Consider the following 15556-nt stretch of genomic DNA (forward strand, 5'->3'; position numbering starts at 1 on the left):
CGCTACCACCACCTTCCGGGGTACGTTGTTTCCAAGAATATAGTAACAAATTATAAATCTCTTGACCATAGGTCTACATGCCTCTAACCTGGAAGCACAAGGAAAGTGGGAATAGGTCCTTCCTAGCTGCCTGAAGGATCTGCTAGCCACCCCTCTGAATCAATACCCAAATTTGCTATCAAGATGCTACAGACCAGAACTACTACTTTATATACTTTACTTTTAAATGCTATATAGTTAATTATTGTAATATAAAACATATTCAAATTGTTTTCAATTGTTACTGTTTGGGGATTTATATGTATTATACTTTTTTGATTCAACAAATGTTTATTTTTTTAAATTTTACTTTAAGTTCTGGGACACATGTGCAGGTTTGTTCTAAATTTCTCTTAATGAATATATGCTGCTTTTATAAAGGAAAAAAATATACACCAAAGAAAAAATGAAACAGAATTTTAAATCCTAATATCCAATGGGAGTCATCACTCAATTAAACTAGAAAAGTTGATTAAACAAGTTGTTGTTCCTATTGAAAGAGTATGTTTGTTCATGTAATTATGCAGCTTCTGGAAATACCAGACTTGGAAAGTGCAGAGACAATATTCTGCAGTAGTAAAAGAAAGCTCCTTCCTTTCCCCATAATACACACAGTTTCCAAAAATGAATAAGATTGATGGAAACAGGCCTACGAGAGCTTCAGAGATTTAAGCAAAGTTTATCAATGTGCAGGAAAGTATAAAGTAGAACGCTGCACAAAAAGCTTATAGTCAAGTACAATTTAAAATCTAAAAATGTCAGGGAAATATCCCGACTAAATAAAGGGTAATTGCACTGAAGCATCTGATCTCAGACTGCTCTAATGCAAAATGTTAAGTTTAGAAGACGTTGGAGAAGCAAAAATGTTAAGAAGTGATATGGACTCTATTTGTTAATAATGACACAAAGAAGGGGTTCTAGCACCCTGGAAGAATGAACAGAGAATCCTTGGCTTTTTAAAATATTTATTATGTGAAAAACTAGGCTTATCATTTTATTTTATTTTTTAATAATTTTAACTTTTGTTTTAGATTCAGGGGATACATGTGCAGGATTGTTACATGGGAACATTGTGTGATGCTGACGTTTAGGATACAAATGATCCTACCACTCAGGTAGTGAGCATAGTACTCAATAGGTAGTTTTTCAATCCCTGTCCTGCTCCCCTTCTCCCTTCTCTAGTAGTTCACAATGTTTATTGTTCCCATCTTTATATCCATGTGTACTCAATAACTAGCCCCTAGTTATAAGTGAGAACATGTGGTATTTGGTTTTCTGTTCCTGTGTTAATTTACTTAGGATAATACCCTCCAGCAGCATCCATGTTGCTGCAGAGAACATGATTGATTTTGTTCTTCTTTATGGCTATGTAGTATTCCACGGTGTATATACACCACATTTTCTTCATCCAGTCTATTATTGATGGGCATTTAGGAAGATTCCATGTCTTTGCTATTGTGAATAGCGCTGCAATGAGCATATGTGTGCAAGTGTCTTTATGGTAGAATGATTTATTTTCCACTGGGTGTATACCCCATAATGAAATTGCTGGGTCAAATAGTAGTCTTGTTCTAGGTTCTTTGAGAAATATCCACACTGCTTTCCACAGTGGCTGAGTAATTTACATTCCCACCAATGGTGTATAGATGCTTACCATTTTTGGATTAAATGGAATTCCCTTCCTCGAGTGTCAAAACAAAAAAAAACGCCCAGGCTGGAGTACAAATGGCATGATCTTGGCCCACTGCAACCTCCCCCTCCGGGTTCCAATGATTCTCCTGCCTCATCCTCCTGGGTAGCTGGGATTACTGGTGCCTGACACCATGCCTAGCTAATTTTTGTATTTTTGGTAGAGATGGGGTTTCACCATGTTGGTCAGGGTGGTCTCGAACTCCTGACCTCAGGTTATCCACCTTCTCAGCCTCCCAAAGTTCTGGGATTACAGGCATGAGCCACCACACCTGGATATTGAATGTCTTTTAAAATCAGACATAAAATATAAGTATAAACAGACAGATATGGGTAAAGACATGGCTTCAATTAGAGGCTCAGAAACCTGTCTGTATGTTAGACCCATCTTGGAAACTTTAAGAAACACCAAGGCCTCATCTCCAAGACCCTCGTTTAATTGCTCTGGGCTGCAAATGGGATGTGGGTATTTTTTAACTCCCCCAAGTGATTCTAATATGATGTCCAGTTTGAGGAGCATGGGATTAGGTGACCTCTGCAGGAACTTTCAGGATCCCTCTCACTTGCCCCTCACCTGCCCAGTTGCTCCCACGGTAGCCAGGAATAGTTAGCATGACTTGAGGAAACATCCTCTTATGAAACATTTAAGTATGTATTGGTACTCACAGACTCGCCAACAGTATCTTGTAGCCTAGGGCTGAGAATGTGCACTTCTTGTGCAGCAGTCACGTTAACTTCCACAATAAGGAATCATGTCACCGCTACTTACTTTTAAAACAAAAGTCATCAAAAGATTTTACCAAAAGCTAAAAGAACACCCATTTCTTAAGCACTTTCACATATTACAACAGTTTGCAAAGGCAGAAGATTTGTCCTGATTTGAAAGGAATAGAGTAAGAAAACAAAAAAAGTGCAATTGTAAAGGAAAGTTAATAAGGGAAGGGTTTCACTTCCATAATTATATCGTGGCTGAGGTTTACATTATAAATCACATGGTGCTAAGAATGTTAATTAGTAATGCTCCAGGCACTGAAAGTGTGGAGGTATGTGTGTATTTACATATGTATATTAACATATAGGTAAACTACATATATATTACATAATGATGTTTATATTTCTATGATTATATACAAAGCCCTTCAAACATAAAATAAATAGAGAAGACTTGATCAGACCACAAAGTCCACACTTGACACATTGCATCATGAATGGATAGAACTCTAATGTAGATTCTTACCTGCCATGAAACCCTGGGCTAGTCATCCCTTCAGGGCCTTAATCTCCTCATCTTTAAAATTGGGGCACTATTACCCACACCTTAATGTTTTATGAGACTTAAGTGTAGGAGTACTGGGGCCCACACACAGTAGTTAATAAACGTGTTGAATCTGAATGTAGCCACCCACCTTCCTGGCTCCTGATCACAGGAGAAGGGGTACCTGAAGCCCAGAAGGAAAATCAACTGCCCAAAGTCACACAGTAATCACTTACAAAGACCCAGATTTCCTGACTGCTACTTTCATCCCACTTTCTTCCCTTTAGGGTCCTCCTCTCCAAAGCCGACTATGCCCTGCCTCCTTCCAGGACATGCCAATGGCTCCTGCCCTAGTTTGAAGACCTTAAGCCCAAGACCATCTGCCGGGAACACACAAGCGAAGCCACGAGCACCTGGCAGTGCCCAACCCAATGTGACACCCACCCCAGTAACACCTGGACTCCCAGGGCCCTGATCCCCTCCAGCCATTTTACTTTATTCCTGAATTGTGGCCCACAGATGCCAAGGATAGGGCCAAAACACTTTTTAAATATTTTCTCTTAATATTGCCATGGGCTTAATTATGCATTAACTACTATCTTATACCTGCTTCCCTGGAAGCAGATCCTGAGATGAGTATCCACACGCAAGTGGTTCGTTAAGAAAGTATTTCTAGGAGAAACTGGGAAAGGAGATGAGAAGTGATACAGGAAAGGGAAAGAAACCAAGCAAGAACATGATTGCAGGCAAGTCCTGTCCTCAGCCCAAGCTCGAGGGGCACTCAGGAGTGCAAATTACACCTCAGAGTTGGTCCAACCTGAGGCAGGGGAGCTGCTGTTTCACACGCCTGCCCCAGTTGGTCACTGGGTCCAATATCCCAAGGGCCATGCCATGAAGAAAGTGGCAGGTGCAAGCTCTTAGAAGTAATGTACGTGGGTGCTTGGGGATGAGCACAGGAAGACAGGCAGATCTGGGCAGAACCCCAAGAGTATCCTCCATAACCACCAACTCCACAGGACTCAACACTCCTTGTACTAGTTCAGATCTAAGCCCATTTGATTTCCCCAATATCTCAAAATCCAAAAAGTGAAAAGCCAGTCTCCATAGCCTGAGCACATTCTACAGAAACTACCATCCTATGCACTGGAATTGGCTAATGATGGGATTTAGCAAAATTTAACAGAACAAGCCTGTCTTGTAGGTTGCCCTCTCTGCGAGGACACTTGTTACAGCTTAGTTTGAAAATTCAACAGATACTGTGATAGGCTCAAGGGACACAAACACCATCAAGAGAGAGGACCCCTACCCTAGAGGAGCTCAAGGTTGTGGGTAATCTCTCAAATGGACATTTTTGCCTGATTTTTCACTGAATCCTAAAAAATACTCCGTTCCATTCTCAATTCAACTTTACAGGATCAGCAACAATGCTTTTCAAAACATCACACCATATTGAGTTATAAAGACATACTATTTCACAAGGAATTAACAAAAAGATAAATAAAACCACAAGAAAGTACACTAATACTATTTCAAATGATAATGATAATTATAGCCACCATGTGTGGGAGACATATAGTCATCAAATTTCTGAATATCTAAGTTACTGGATTAATCTCATGGCCTCCAAATAGAGGCCCCAACATCTATCACAATCCAGGTATTTTGACTGGTAATTTGAGAGACAATAAAAGATATGCTAGAGTTATTAGTTCAAATTCACTATGTAAGTGTAGTTACTTTTAACACACTTTATATGAGATGAGACTTCAAAGTAATGAGACTGATGATTAGATGTTCCTTGGGAAAGGAACATATTAACATCAGATCTAATACCCAGTCAGAACTTTCAGACTTGAGAAAGTCAAGATATGCAGCAGTACTACCCAAAACCACACACACTCTGTCTTATAAAGAGCCTTTTAAAGAAGTAACAAGACTACATGGAGAATGCTAACAACACACAAGACACTGGGCCAAGCGTTCTACAGAACTCCTTTAACCTTCACAGCAACTCCATCCATAGGAGAGAACCCATTATAACCCCACCTTACAGAGGAGAAATCCAATGCTAACAGAGATTTAAAACTTTCCCAAGACCACAGAATTATTCAGAGTAGGACAAAACTCATACTTAGGTCTCTCAGTGCAAAATGCATACTTTTAACACCACACTGTGGTGGCAACGATTCAAAACCCGTTAACCCGGAATTGAACCATGGGGGTCCAAGAACCTTTATGGCTTATCCATGTCACACCAGGATCACACTTTCCAAGGCTCTGTCTCTAAAACTATGGTTTTAGATTAAGATCATTTTTCTTCACTGTCCTTTTTACATCATTTTCTAAAACAAGTCAAAAGAAAAGCTGTAGGTATTCATTGTGTAATTAGTAATCAGTCAATATTTTAGTTATAGAGATTACTTCAATATCACCATGGATTGCCTAGGCTACCTAGCCCCTCTTGATATCTTTAGCATTTTCCCTCACATATGGCTAATTCATTTTATGATTTTCTCTTTAAAAATTACATTCTTCACAGTATACAAATGATTCAAAATCATTGCCTGATATGATTGACTGCCATGTTTAAGTACATCATTAAAATTTACTTTGCCACATGTTATCATTAGCAAAAAAATAAGGAGGTGGATAGCGAAAAAGAGAGTAAGAAATTATGGAAAGAAGTTTTAAAATTACCTCTGCTAAGTTTTCTGGAGGTGTTTTTGCTATCATTTGTGTATAAACACATGTGTTTTCAAAGCATTTCTGATTCTAGTACTGTTCCCAAAAATACTTTTTCTTCATCGATGGATGAATATAAAAGCAATGAAAAATTTGTACTATGGTAGGTGGTCCATCTAAATTCCACTATCAAGTGAATACAAAATTCTTATCACTATCACTTGATACAGTAACGTGTCAGAAGTCTCTCTACAATATTCCCCAGAGATTACCAAATTAAATAATTCACATACTCATGAAACATCTACCACATACAAAACCCCACAGGCACCAATTCTAAATAGTATTGGATCTAGAAATGGAAAGTGACAAAGATATGTCTGTGTTCCACAAAAGGTACTCCAAAGGAATCTGAAGTCAAAGTTGAGTGGGTAGCAGAAGCATTTGCTAAACATAAAAGAAAGCCATGAAGATAAAATGGAATTAAAGTTCAATTTTTAATAAAGGGCAAAAAGAATCATATATCTAATTAAAAGAGAATGCCACCAATTGTCAAGAGCTGTTTCAGGGTCCTAGAAATTTTCAGAATAACCCAAAAAACGTATGTCTTACTTGCTGTCGATGAGCACTTCAGACTGCCGATTATTCACTTGATTATCACTCTTGTGGCGAAACTGAAAAATCAAAGTGTTTGTGAGAAAACACATTACAAGGTACTTTGTCAGCCCAAATAAGCACACTGGCAATACTTTGAGTTCATCCACTTAAACAGTGCTGTCATTGGTCTAAGATGACACTGTTTTGGCTTACTGTGAACCCAGCTCTACATGTTCTAAATCTAAATCAAAACCCTTCTCACTACATTACACTCTGGATGTCACCAATGAAACAACAAGGCTAGCCACGTACTCTTCCAATCTCCGCACATGTTTAGTTGCTTCTAAGAAGACAATATGCTCTCTACTGTACCTTATAGTCCCAGAGAAAACCATGTATTAATTTTGATGTCTTTAACAAGGAATGGGGCTTCCATTTCTCTCCCATGTGTACTCAATGCTTTATTAGAACATCATTCTTTCTGTTTTATGGATTTCTTTGAAGTCAAGAAGTTATTTGTAACAACATGAATTTTTATTCTCCAGAAATTCTAATTGTTAACAGTGATCTTATGAAGTACTGAGCATTTAAAAACAAAAATTAGAATCCAATACTGAAACACATTTGGTGCAGATTTGCGATTTATGTCCAAATGGTTGTATTTCTTATTGTATACTCCAGAAATATAAGTATCTTATATAGCTTGAAAGAATCTATTAAGAGCTCTCTACTATGCTCATAAATTAGGAGTCATTCAGGTAAGTCTTTCTATGTGAAATGTCATGATCAGGTAGTAGCAGTAGGCTGTAAGAGAAACAAAAGTAATATAGAGAAAATAGTAATACCATTAGTAATAGGCTATAATACAGTTATTTCAGCAAATTAGCCTATGTGCACAGATGAATGGGGTAGTCTGTTCAGGAGCCAGAAACTTTGATTTCATAGATTTTAATCATCAGAATGTTTTCTTTTTTTCTTAAATACAAAATGTTGTGTCAAAATCACAAAATATAAAATGCTTCAACCAGCTCTTTTCCTTTTTCTACAGCATTCCCAAATCCATCCCAATCTTTCTATTATGCTATGCCCAGTGCAAACTCAGAATGGCAGGTATAAGTTAATAGATATTACCAGTAAAAATAAGAAAACAAAGTTATTTAGCATTTGTTAACATAAAAATAGTTTATAATATTGATAAAGGAGTAAATTAAGTCACGTCACCCATTGACATGAAAACTTCTTTCTACTAGTAGAACAATAGAAATGGAAACATCATTTGATCTGAGTGCATAATTTGGAGGGGTTGCTGAATATTCTCTCCTCCACAATATTTACATGGCATTCTTCTCTATTCTGCCCTGTGCCATGAAAAGCTGGGCTCTGTGGTCGTTGCCCTCTGACTTCTGGTAAGATTTGGCCAACAGACAGTACTGGCAGAAGATTCGAGGGTCAGAGAAGAGTGAAATGAGGGAATTTATCCCCTGGCTTTCTTCTAGCTGGGTTAGCAATGGCTGCTTCCACAGATAGCCGCAGCTGCTACAAACAGGCCTCAAATACATCTCCATATCTGGTCACTGCTTCCTTCCTTTGCCTCTTTAGGTCTAGTAGTATTGCCACCCATGTTGCTGTCATAGCTGCTTTTCCTTGCCCACACCCTTTGTAAATGATCCCTTCATTATTAAACTCTCCAATCCACCCAATTTCAGGGTGACTTCTGTGTTTTGCCAAGACCCTGACTGGTGAAGGTGTCCAGTTAATGAACTGGCACATAACATCACAAAAGTGAAGGCACATTCAAGCATTAACTGCAACGGAATCAAAAGGAGACTTTTTGTTTAGTCACGTAAATCTCCTAAATTGACCAGCTAAACATCACAGAAAAAGACCAGTCAGCTCATCCCCCAAAAGCTGAGCAGTTCACTCTCTGGGAGATGCAACCACTTCTACTTCTGCTCAGGTTTTACCAAGAGGACTTGATATTGGAGTAGATGGAGCCTGGAAGGATTAGAAATGGTAGTTTCAAGCCCAGCCTGACTATTATTGACAATTTCTCCTCTAGAATTAAATATGAAGTCATAGAGGGGAACTTCCACAGGAAAGAAAGTGAGTAGAGGGCTACATTCATTGTGTATTCTCTGTGAGCCAGGTTCTATACCTGATGCTTTACCCATATCATCTCATTCTGTCTTCCCAACAGTGCTGGTGTCATTGGCCATGTTATACAGAAAAGGAAATGTTTGAGAAGTTAAGTCATTTGCTTCATGTCAAACTGTCAGTACATGGTAAGGTAAGCTGGTAGGGTAGTAAGGTGTCTTTCTCCAAAGCCAATATACTTTCTACTCTACCATTTATTCTTCTATGAAGTGTGACTATAATGAAGACCTTTAAGGCCATTTCCCTGAAAAATCAGATAACATGGAAAAACCACATATTTACTCCAAAGATGCCATTGCTCAAATGATTGTTGAAATTTCCTCTCTTAGAATTACCTCTGGAGCTCATAGCCCATTCTTCAGAATGTTCTCTATCCTTTGAGAATCAAGCTCTATGTCATTTGAAAAGGCATAATGAGATGTCTTATGTTTTGAAATATAAGAAAGCCACTCTTAGAAAGCATGTCTGGTTGATAAGGTTTTTGATTAGGCTGAGAAGTAGCATTTGTTTCCAAAACTGTGAAGCCATTAAGTCATAAAACTACCTTGTACACTGACCTTCAGAAGACAATTCTATAAGAAGAGCTCCCAAAGTACCTTGAACAATGGCAACCTCACAGGAATCAGTGAACTCCAGGAACATTCGAAGCTAACCACTTTAATGTGATATTACTCATCAGTTTTGGATGGATCCTATGTGTTTGTTAAAAATCCAGGGCCAGGCACAGTGGCTCACGCCTGTAATCCCAGGACTTTGGGAGGCCAAGGCAGGCAGATCACGAGGTCAGATTGAGACCATCTTGGCTAACACGGTGAAACCCCGTCTCTACTAAAAATACAAAAAAATTAGCCAGATGTAATAGTGCGTGCCTATAGTCCCAGCTACTCAGGAGGCTGAGGCAGAAGAATTGCTTGAACCCAGGAGGCAGAGGTTGCAGTGAGCCAAGGTCGCACCACCGCACTCCAGCTTGGGTGACAGAGCGAGACTCCGTCTCAAAAAAAAAAAATTAAAATTAAAAAAAAAAATCCAACATAGTGAAACCCCATCTCTGCTAAAACACAAAAAATTAGACAGGTGTGGCAGCATATGCCTGTAGTCCCAGCTACTCAGGAGACTGAAGCAGGAGAATTGCTTGAACCTGCGAGGCAGAAGGTGCAGTGAGCTGAGATCATGCCACTGCACTCCAGCCTGGGTAACAGAGTGAGACTCTGTTTCAAAAAAAAAAAAACTAATCTCAAAGGTTATAGTCAAAATGTGAACCATGAAATAGGCTAGAAATTTCATTAAGAAATGAAAAGTGTATCCTGTGTATTCTTTAAAAAATGATATATGAAGACAAGTACATTATTTGTGTGTATGTGTGCTATTTTAAAATGACTTGCATCAAATTGTTGATTTATCAAAAAATTATATGTAAGATAACTATGAGGAAACATCACATAAACCAACTTGATAAGTACAAATCTTCCCATATGTCTTTACCATACTCAACTACTCTTAGCAGGAGTGGGTTCCCACTTTCTCCATAATGTCTTCCCTAATTCTCTTTCACACATCCCACCTCTGTTATCAATCTAGCTACTGAAGGTCATCTTCCTTCCTCAAAGAACCAAAGCACTTTGGTTCTTTTAAATTATGAATTTCACACCATTTTTATCTCATATTATTGTTATTCATGTACATGATCCATCTCCCTCTATTGAATGTTAAGCTTTTTTTAACTTCAGTTTTTGTGTCTCTTTCATTTTTGCATTATCTATATAGCTTAGCACAGAGGGGTGTGGTGAGTAAGTGCCAGTGTTCTGAAGCCGGATTACTTGAGATAGACTATTACAGACTAAAACAACCATGAAAAAGTATGTCTGTTAAGCCAATAATAAAGATAAAATGGAATCACAAAAAAAAATACTCAGTTAATCTAAAAGTAGGCAGAGAAAAACAGAACAAAGAGCCAATGGGGCATATAGAAAGCAACAGCAAGATGATAGATGGCCCAATCATAATGATAATTATATTAAATATAAATGGGTTAAATATTCCTATTGAAAGGTAGAGATTTTCAGATTTTATTAAAAATTATTACCCTACTATATATGCTGTCTAAAAGAAAACCATTTTAAAGACACAGATAGGTTAAAAATAGGCAACAGGAAATATAGGTGTGAGCTCAGAGGAGTGACTTGGGCTAGGAATATAAACCTGTAACTCATTGGCTTAGACAGTTATTGAGGGGGCACATGTAATCACTCAGGATGAAAATATAATTTGTCTGGATTTAGAATGTTTGGTTTTCCCAAGACTGTGTTTTGTCTTTGACTGAGAATTACTTCCTTTGGGTTATGCAGACTTTAAAACTATCTATTGCCTTATACTTGACTTATTTACATTAGTTTCCTGACTTTTGAAGCTACAGTTGACCCTCGAACAACATAAATTTGAACTGCACAGGTCCACTTATACACAGACTTTTTTTTCTCTAAAGGCTACATTGAGTGTGCCTGCTCTCCCGCTTCCCCTTCCTCTGCTTCTGCAACCCCTGAGACAATAAAACCAATCACTCCTCTTCCTCTTCCTCCTCAGCCTACTAAACATGAAGATGACAAGAATGAAAACCTTTATGATGATCCACTTCCACTTAATGAATAGCATATATATTTTCTCTTCCTTATAATTTTCTTAATAACATTTTCTTTTCTCTAGTTTACTTTATTGTAAGAATACAGTGCATAATAAATATACAAAATATGTGTTAATCAACTGTTTATGTTATTGGCAAGGCTTCTGGCCAACAATAGGCTATTAGTAAAGATTTTGAGGGAGTCAAAAGTTATACACGAATTTTTGACTGCACAGGGAATTGGTGTCCCTAACTCCCACATCATTCAAGGGTGAACTATATTTGACTTTGTAATTCCTAATGTAACGACAAGCATGTATGAGAATACCTAATATTTACCAACTCTCACAACTTAAACAAAGACATGTGATAAAGAATAAGTAACACTTCACTGAGTGAATACAGGTTGATTTCTAATTCTGCTCTTCCACAAATTGGTCATATTATTAGCAAATCATTAGCTCTTTCTAGGCTTTAGTTTTCTCATCTATAAAAGAAGAAAGTGAATCTAGTTATTGAAACCCTCTTGCTTTTAAACAGGCTCTGGTTCTATGGTACCTGTATTAATCATCAAACAAATAGCAAAATAGCTTTATATGATATTGACCAAAATAACTTCATTCAAAATTTCAAATGTATCTTCATTATCTATTTCTGAGAAGCCATAACTGAAATTGAGACCTCAAGAATGCTCAAGAGCAAATACTCACATAGTCATCTGTGGCATCTTTGACAGCTGTCATAGTTATCACCAAGACCAAAGGTACAATGGTGGTAAACCAGGTCAAGGAGGAGATTTCTGGAATTAGCTGAAACAAACATTCCAAATAGTTTAGGGCTTTTAAAGTTAGAAAATATATCTTCCAAATTGTGTCATTTAATTTTATAAGACTTAGCAGAAATTAATGGGGTTATATTGACTTATTTTTACAAATGAAGATTGACTTTCAATAATTTAAGTGTTTGTATTTGGTTGTAAGACACATAAAGTAGAAGTATTATTGAACTTGTTTTCAAACTACCTAACTGAAAACTGAAATTTTTATAGCAAGGGAAGAAGCTTCTTGAAATCTTTCACAGATGATCACTTTCTCCAATATGTTAAATTTCACCCATCTTTTTCAGCTTTTCATCTCAACTTTTAACAATTTTACTAACTACTCTTTTTACCAATTCCCAAAGAGAGATTATTTGAACATCTGCCTTGCACCAGACACTGTGCCAGGTACTTTCCATTTATTATGTCATTTAATCCTCGGAAAAGTTCACTGAGTTAGATTCTTACTAGCATTGCTTTTGTATAATCCCAGAAGGTTTGTATTCCACATAAATAGTACCCCCAGCACACAACACAGAATACTACATTATGACTGGTGACCAGGAGTCAGGAAATGTTGTAGACCTGGGTATCATGTCCCCATTTTATAAATGAAGAATCTAAGAGATCATGCAACTGGGCCAAGATCACATACTGTTAAAATTTGAAACTAGGTCTCTTGGACTCCAGGGCCTATTCCCTTGTGCCTATACATCCAAAGCCACTCACATAAGAGAGACACAGTGACATAAATCTCTTAGACAAGTGGTTTCAAATGGGATTCATTTTGGAGCTGCTTCAGGGCCATCAGGCAGGAAAGGATGGGGTACAGATGGTCAGTGGCTAAAGATCAGGCCCCATCAAAACAACTCTAAATCGATTTTATACAGTAGCTTCTACATAAGACTTTTTTAAAAAAAACTCAAAAGCCTCTGATGTAGCAGTAAAAATATTGAGTTTGTGTCAGAAAAGCTAAATTCTAGTCCTAGTTTATCATCAACTCACAGTGAAAGCCTTACCACCTAATCTCTCTGGGTCTAAGTTCTTCATCAATAAAGAAAGGAGAGGTTAGACTGAATCATCCCAAAGTTCCCTTCTATATATAATATTCTATGAAGAAGAGCCTTTGGCCACAAATGAGAAAGCCATTAGAGAAATGAATTCAAAATTCTGGAATGGTGTGAAGTGTTACTTGAAGAAACCAAAAACGATTTCATGGGGAGAGGTGGGAGGAGAAATCTTGGACTCTAAGCTTTCTTCAATAAATAGTAAGGTGTTTATTCATTGTTGGCTTTTGTTTTCCTGATCAGCACCCAGTTCTTCTCAAATATACTCCTATTTCTTAGGGAAACATCATATCCCCTCACTTTCTGTCCACATAATTTTAGGAAACTGATTCTACCATGGATCCAGGGTTTGGCATATGATCTTGGTTAAGCCAATTACTGAATCAAACTCTTGAGCCACAGTAACAGGTTTAGGAATGAAGATATAGCTCCAATCAGAACTAATCTCAAGACTTTTGCTGGAGCAACAGAAAAAGTAATTCCCTCATTCGTTCTCTCTCTCTCTCTCTCCCTCCGCTTCCCCCTCCCCTCCCTGCTCTCTCTATCTCTCTGACTTGAGTTGGAACTAGGAAGCTGTCAGGGCCACCAAGTAGAAAGGGCCTACCTAACAAAGGTCAATGTGTTAAAAAAAAAAAAAAAAAAAATACAGAAGAGAAGCCACATCCTGATGAAACTGTGCCCATGAATCCAGTAATACTTGAAATGAGATACCCATGAATATATTCGTCTTTTGCTTAAACTAAGATTTCTGTCACTTAAAACATAAAGATTCTTAAATAGATATTCAATTAAAGAGAAAACAGTACTCAAATCTATTAATCTAATCCATCTTCTTACTTCTTAGCCATTCTCGACCTACCAGTTTGATCTGGTTGAAGTACGCTAACATAAATACTAGGTAAATAACTGGCTAACATGAACTATTTATGTGTGTGTACAGTATGTATGTGTATATATGTATGTAGTTTCCTTGATTTATATTTTTTCCTTCCCAAAATATCCATAAAATCTGAAATTTCATTTAAGGGCAAATTTTAGTCAGACGGGAGAAAAAGCAAAGGTTATTAACTACCAATTAAATATTCAAAACTGTAAAAGTAGTCACCCTACAGTGAAATAACATATAGCATCATCACTTACTTTACATATATTAAAAATATGTCACTGTTCTTAAATGAAAATTAAATGTGCAAAATTAAGCTCCGCAACTTACTCAGTCTTAGTCAGCTAAGACTCTTTGCCTCAACTCTGGCAATCCCCACCCTGTAGATGTGAGAGGGAGATAGAGAAAGGAGGGAGGCTATGAACAGTAATTATTAGGCTCTGGTTTGGTTCCAATAAAGTGCAAGGCTGTGTTTTAAAGTGACCTCAGTGTTTAAAATGATGAATGTACTACTTTTTAACCATTCCTACCCCTCCCACATTTGTGAAGAGAAACAGCAACAACAAGATTAAAAATCTGATAAAGGATGATTTTACCTAATCGCGAACACTTAGCTAAGTAAATTGACCTACTTTTTTAAAGTATATGAATACTTTAAACAAACAGATAATAAAGAAATGCAACCTAAATATTACCTGTAAAATCAGAAGGCAAAGAAAATAGGCATTCGCCACTCTTTGGAACTGTTCAAATAAATTAATTGGCAAGAAGGTGAGAATATTATATTTTGATGTGTGGATACGATTATCCTGAAAAAGAAATAGCATCATGTTAGTTTGGGGCAAGGCGTTGCTCATTATCAGAAATAGCTCTAAAACCTACAAGCCTGAGCCAGAGTAAGAAAGATAAGCCAGTTATCTAGGAAATTTCAACTCTGTGTGACTCAAAGCCTTCATTTTCCCCAAGATGATACGCTCCTGATACTAGGTGAAATTACTGGTCCATGCCATAAATTCACCTGTGACAAAATATGTATCAAATGCAAAAGTCTACCCCTGAGATTTTTGAGTCAGGCACTCAACTATTTGGCAGTCATTGCTTGAGTACCTACTGTATGCAGGTACTGAGTTCCTTCCTGTTGGGGCTTGCAAGGCAGGAGGGAACTTCAGAAATTATCTGGTCCACCTTCCCAAAGCATGACCCCTTTAGATACCTCTGACAAGGGGCTCCTAAGTCTTTCTTAGAAGGTCTCCTGTGATGGGAAACTGACTGCCTCACAAGGCAGCCTGTCTCCATTTCAGAATGGGAATTGCTGGAATGGTCCTTATTATGAGAAATCCAAATCTGCCTCCCTGTAACTTCTTTTTTTAATTTTAACAACTATTTTTTTTCTACTTTTATTTTAGGTTCAGGGGCATGTGTGCAGGATTGTCACATGAGAGAACTATGTGTCACTGAGGTTTAGTGTATGAATGATCCTGTCACCAGGTAAAGAGCATGTTAGAGTGGGTAGAGGGCTAGACATGAACAGGAGGGGAGCTCCTGGGAAAGGAAACCTCTGGGAAGGCTGACACCTGAGGGACCACCCAAAATTTGCATATTAATGCCATCTCTAATGCTTGTGGGGGTTGGCAGCACTTAATCATATGTGGGTAGGAGAGAGAGGAGGTAGCCATACAGAAAGAAACACCACGGAATGCCTCTTAAGACACCCCAATAATCATTCATTCTGCAGTTAAAATGTCAGAATGTCGTT

The 15556-nt window shown here is 37.7% G+C and overlaps 1 protein-coding gene across 3 annotated transcripts in view; it reads right to left on the reverse strand.

The window, feature by feature from the left end:
- The window catches only part of ATP8B4 (ATPase phospholipid transporting 8B4 (putative)), a 257660-nt gene that overhangs the window by 176865 nt on the left and 65239 nt on the right, over positions 1–15556 (reverse strand). For all 3 annotated transcript variants that reach the window (XM_038009971.2, XM_073012166.1, XM_073012167.1), the window contains 3 exons: positions 14496–14609; positions 11744–11842; positions 6278–6339 (listed from right to left, as the gene is read on the reverse strand). In XM_038009971.2, the coding sequence (XP_037865899.2) occupies positions 6278–6339; positions 11744–11842; positions 14496–14609 (275 nt within the window). The remainder of the gene's footprint in view (positions 1–6277; positions 6340–11743; positions 11843–14495; positions 14610–15556) is intronic.

Source organism: Chlorocebus sabaeus, chromosome 26 (genome assembly GCF_047675955.1).
Source record: "Chlorocebus sabaeus isolate Y175 chromosome 26, mChlSab1.0.hap1, whole genome shotgun sequence".
NCBI classification, from domain to species: domain Eukaryota; kingdom Metazoa; phylum Chordata; class Mammalia; order Primates; family Cercopithecidae; genus Chlorocebus; species Chlorocebus sabaeus.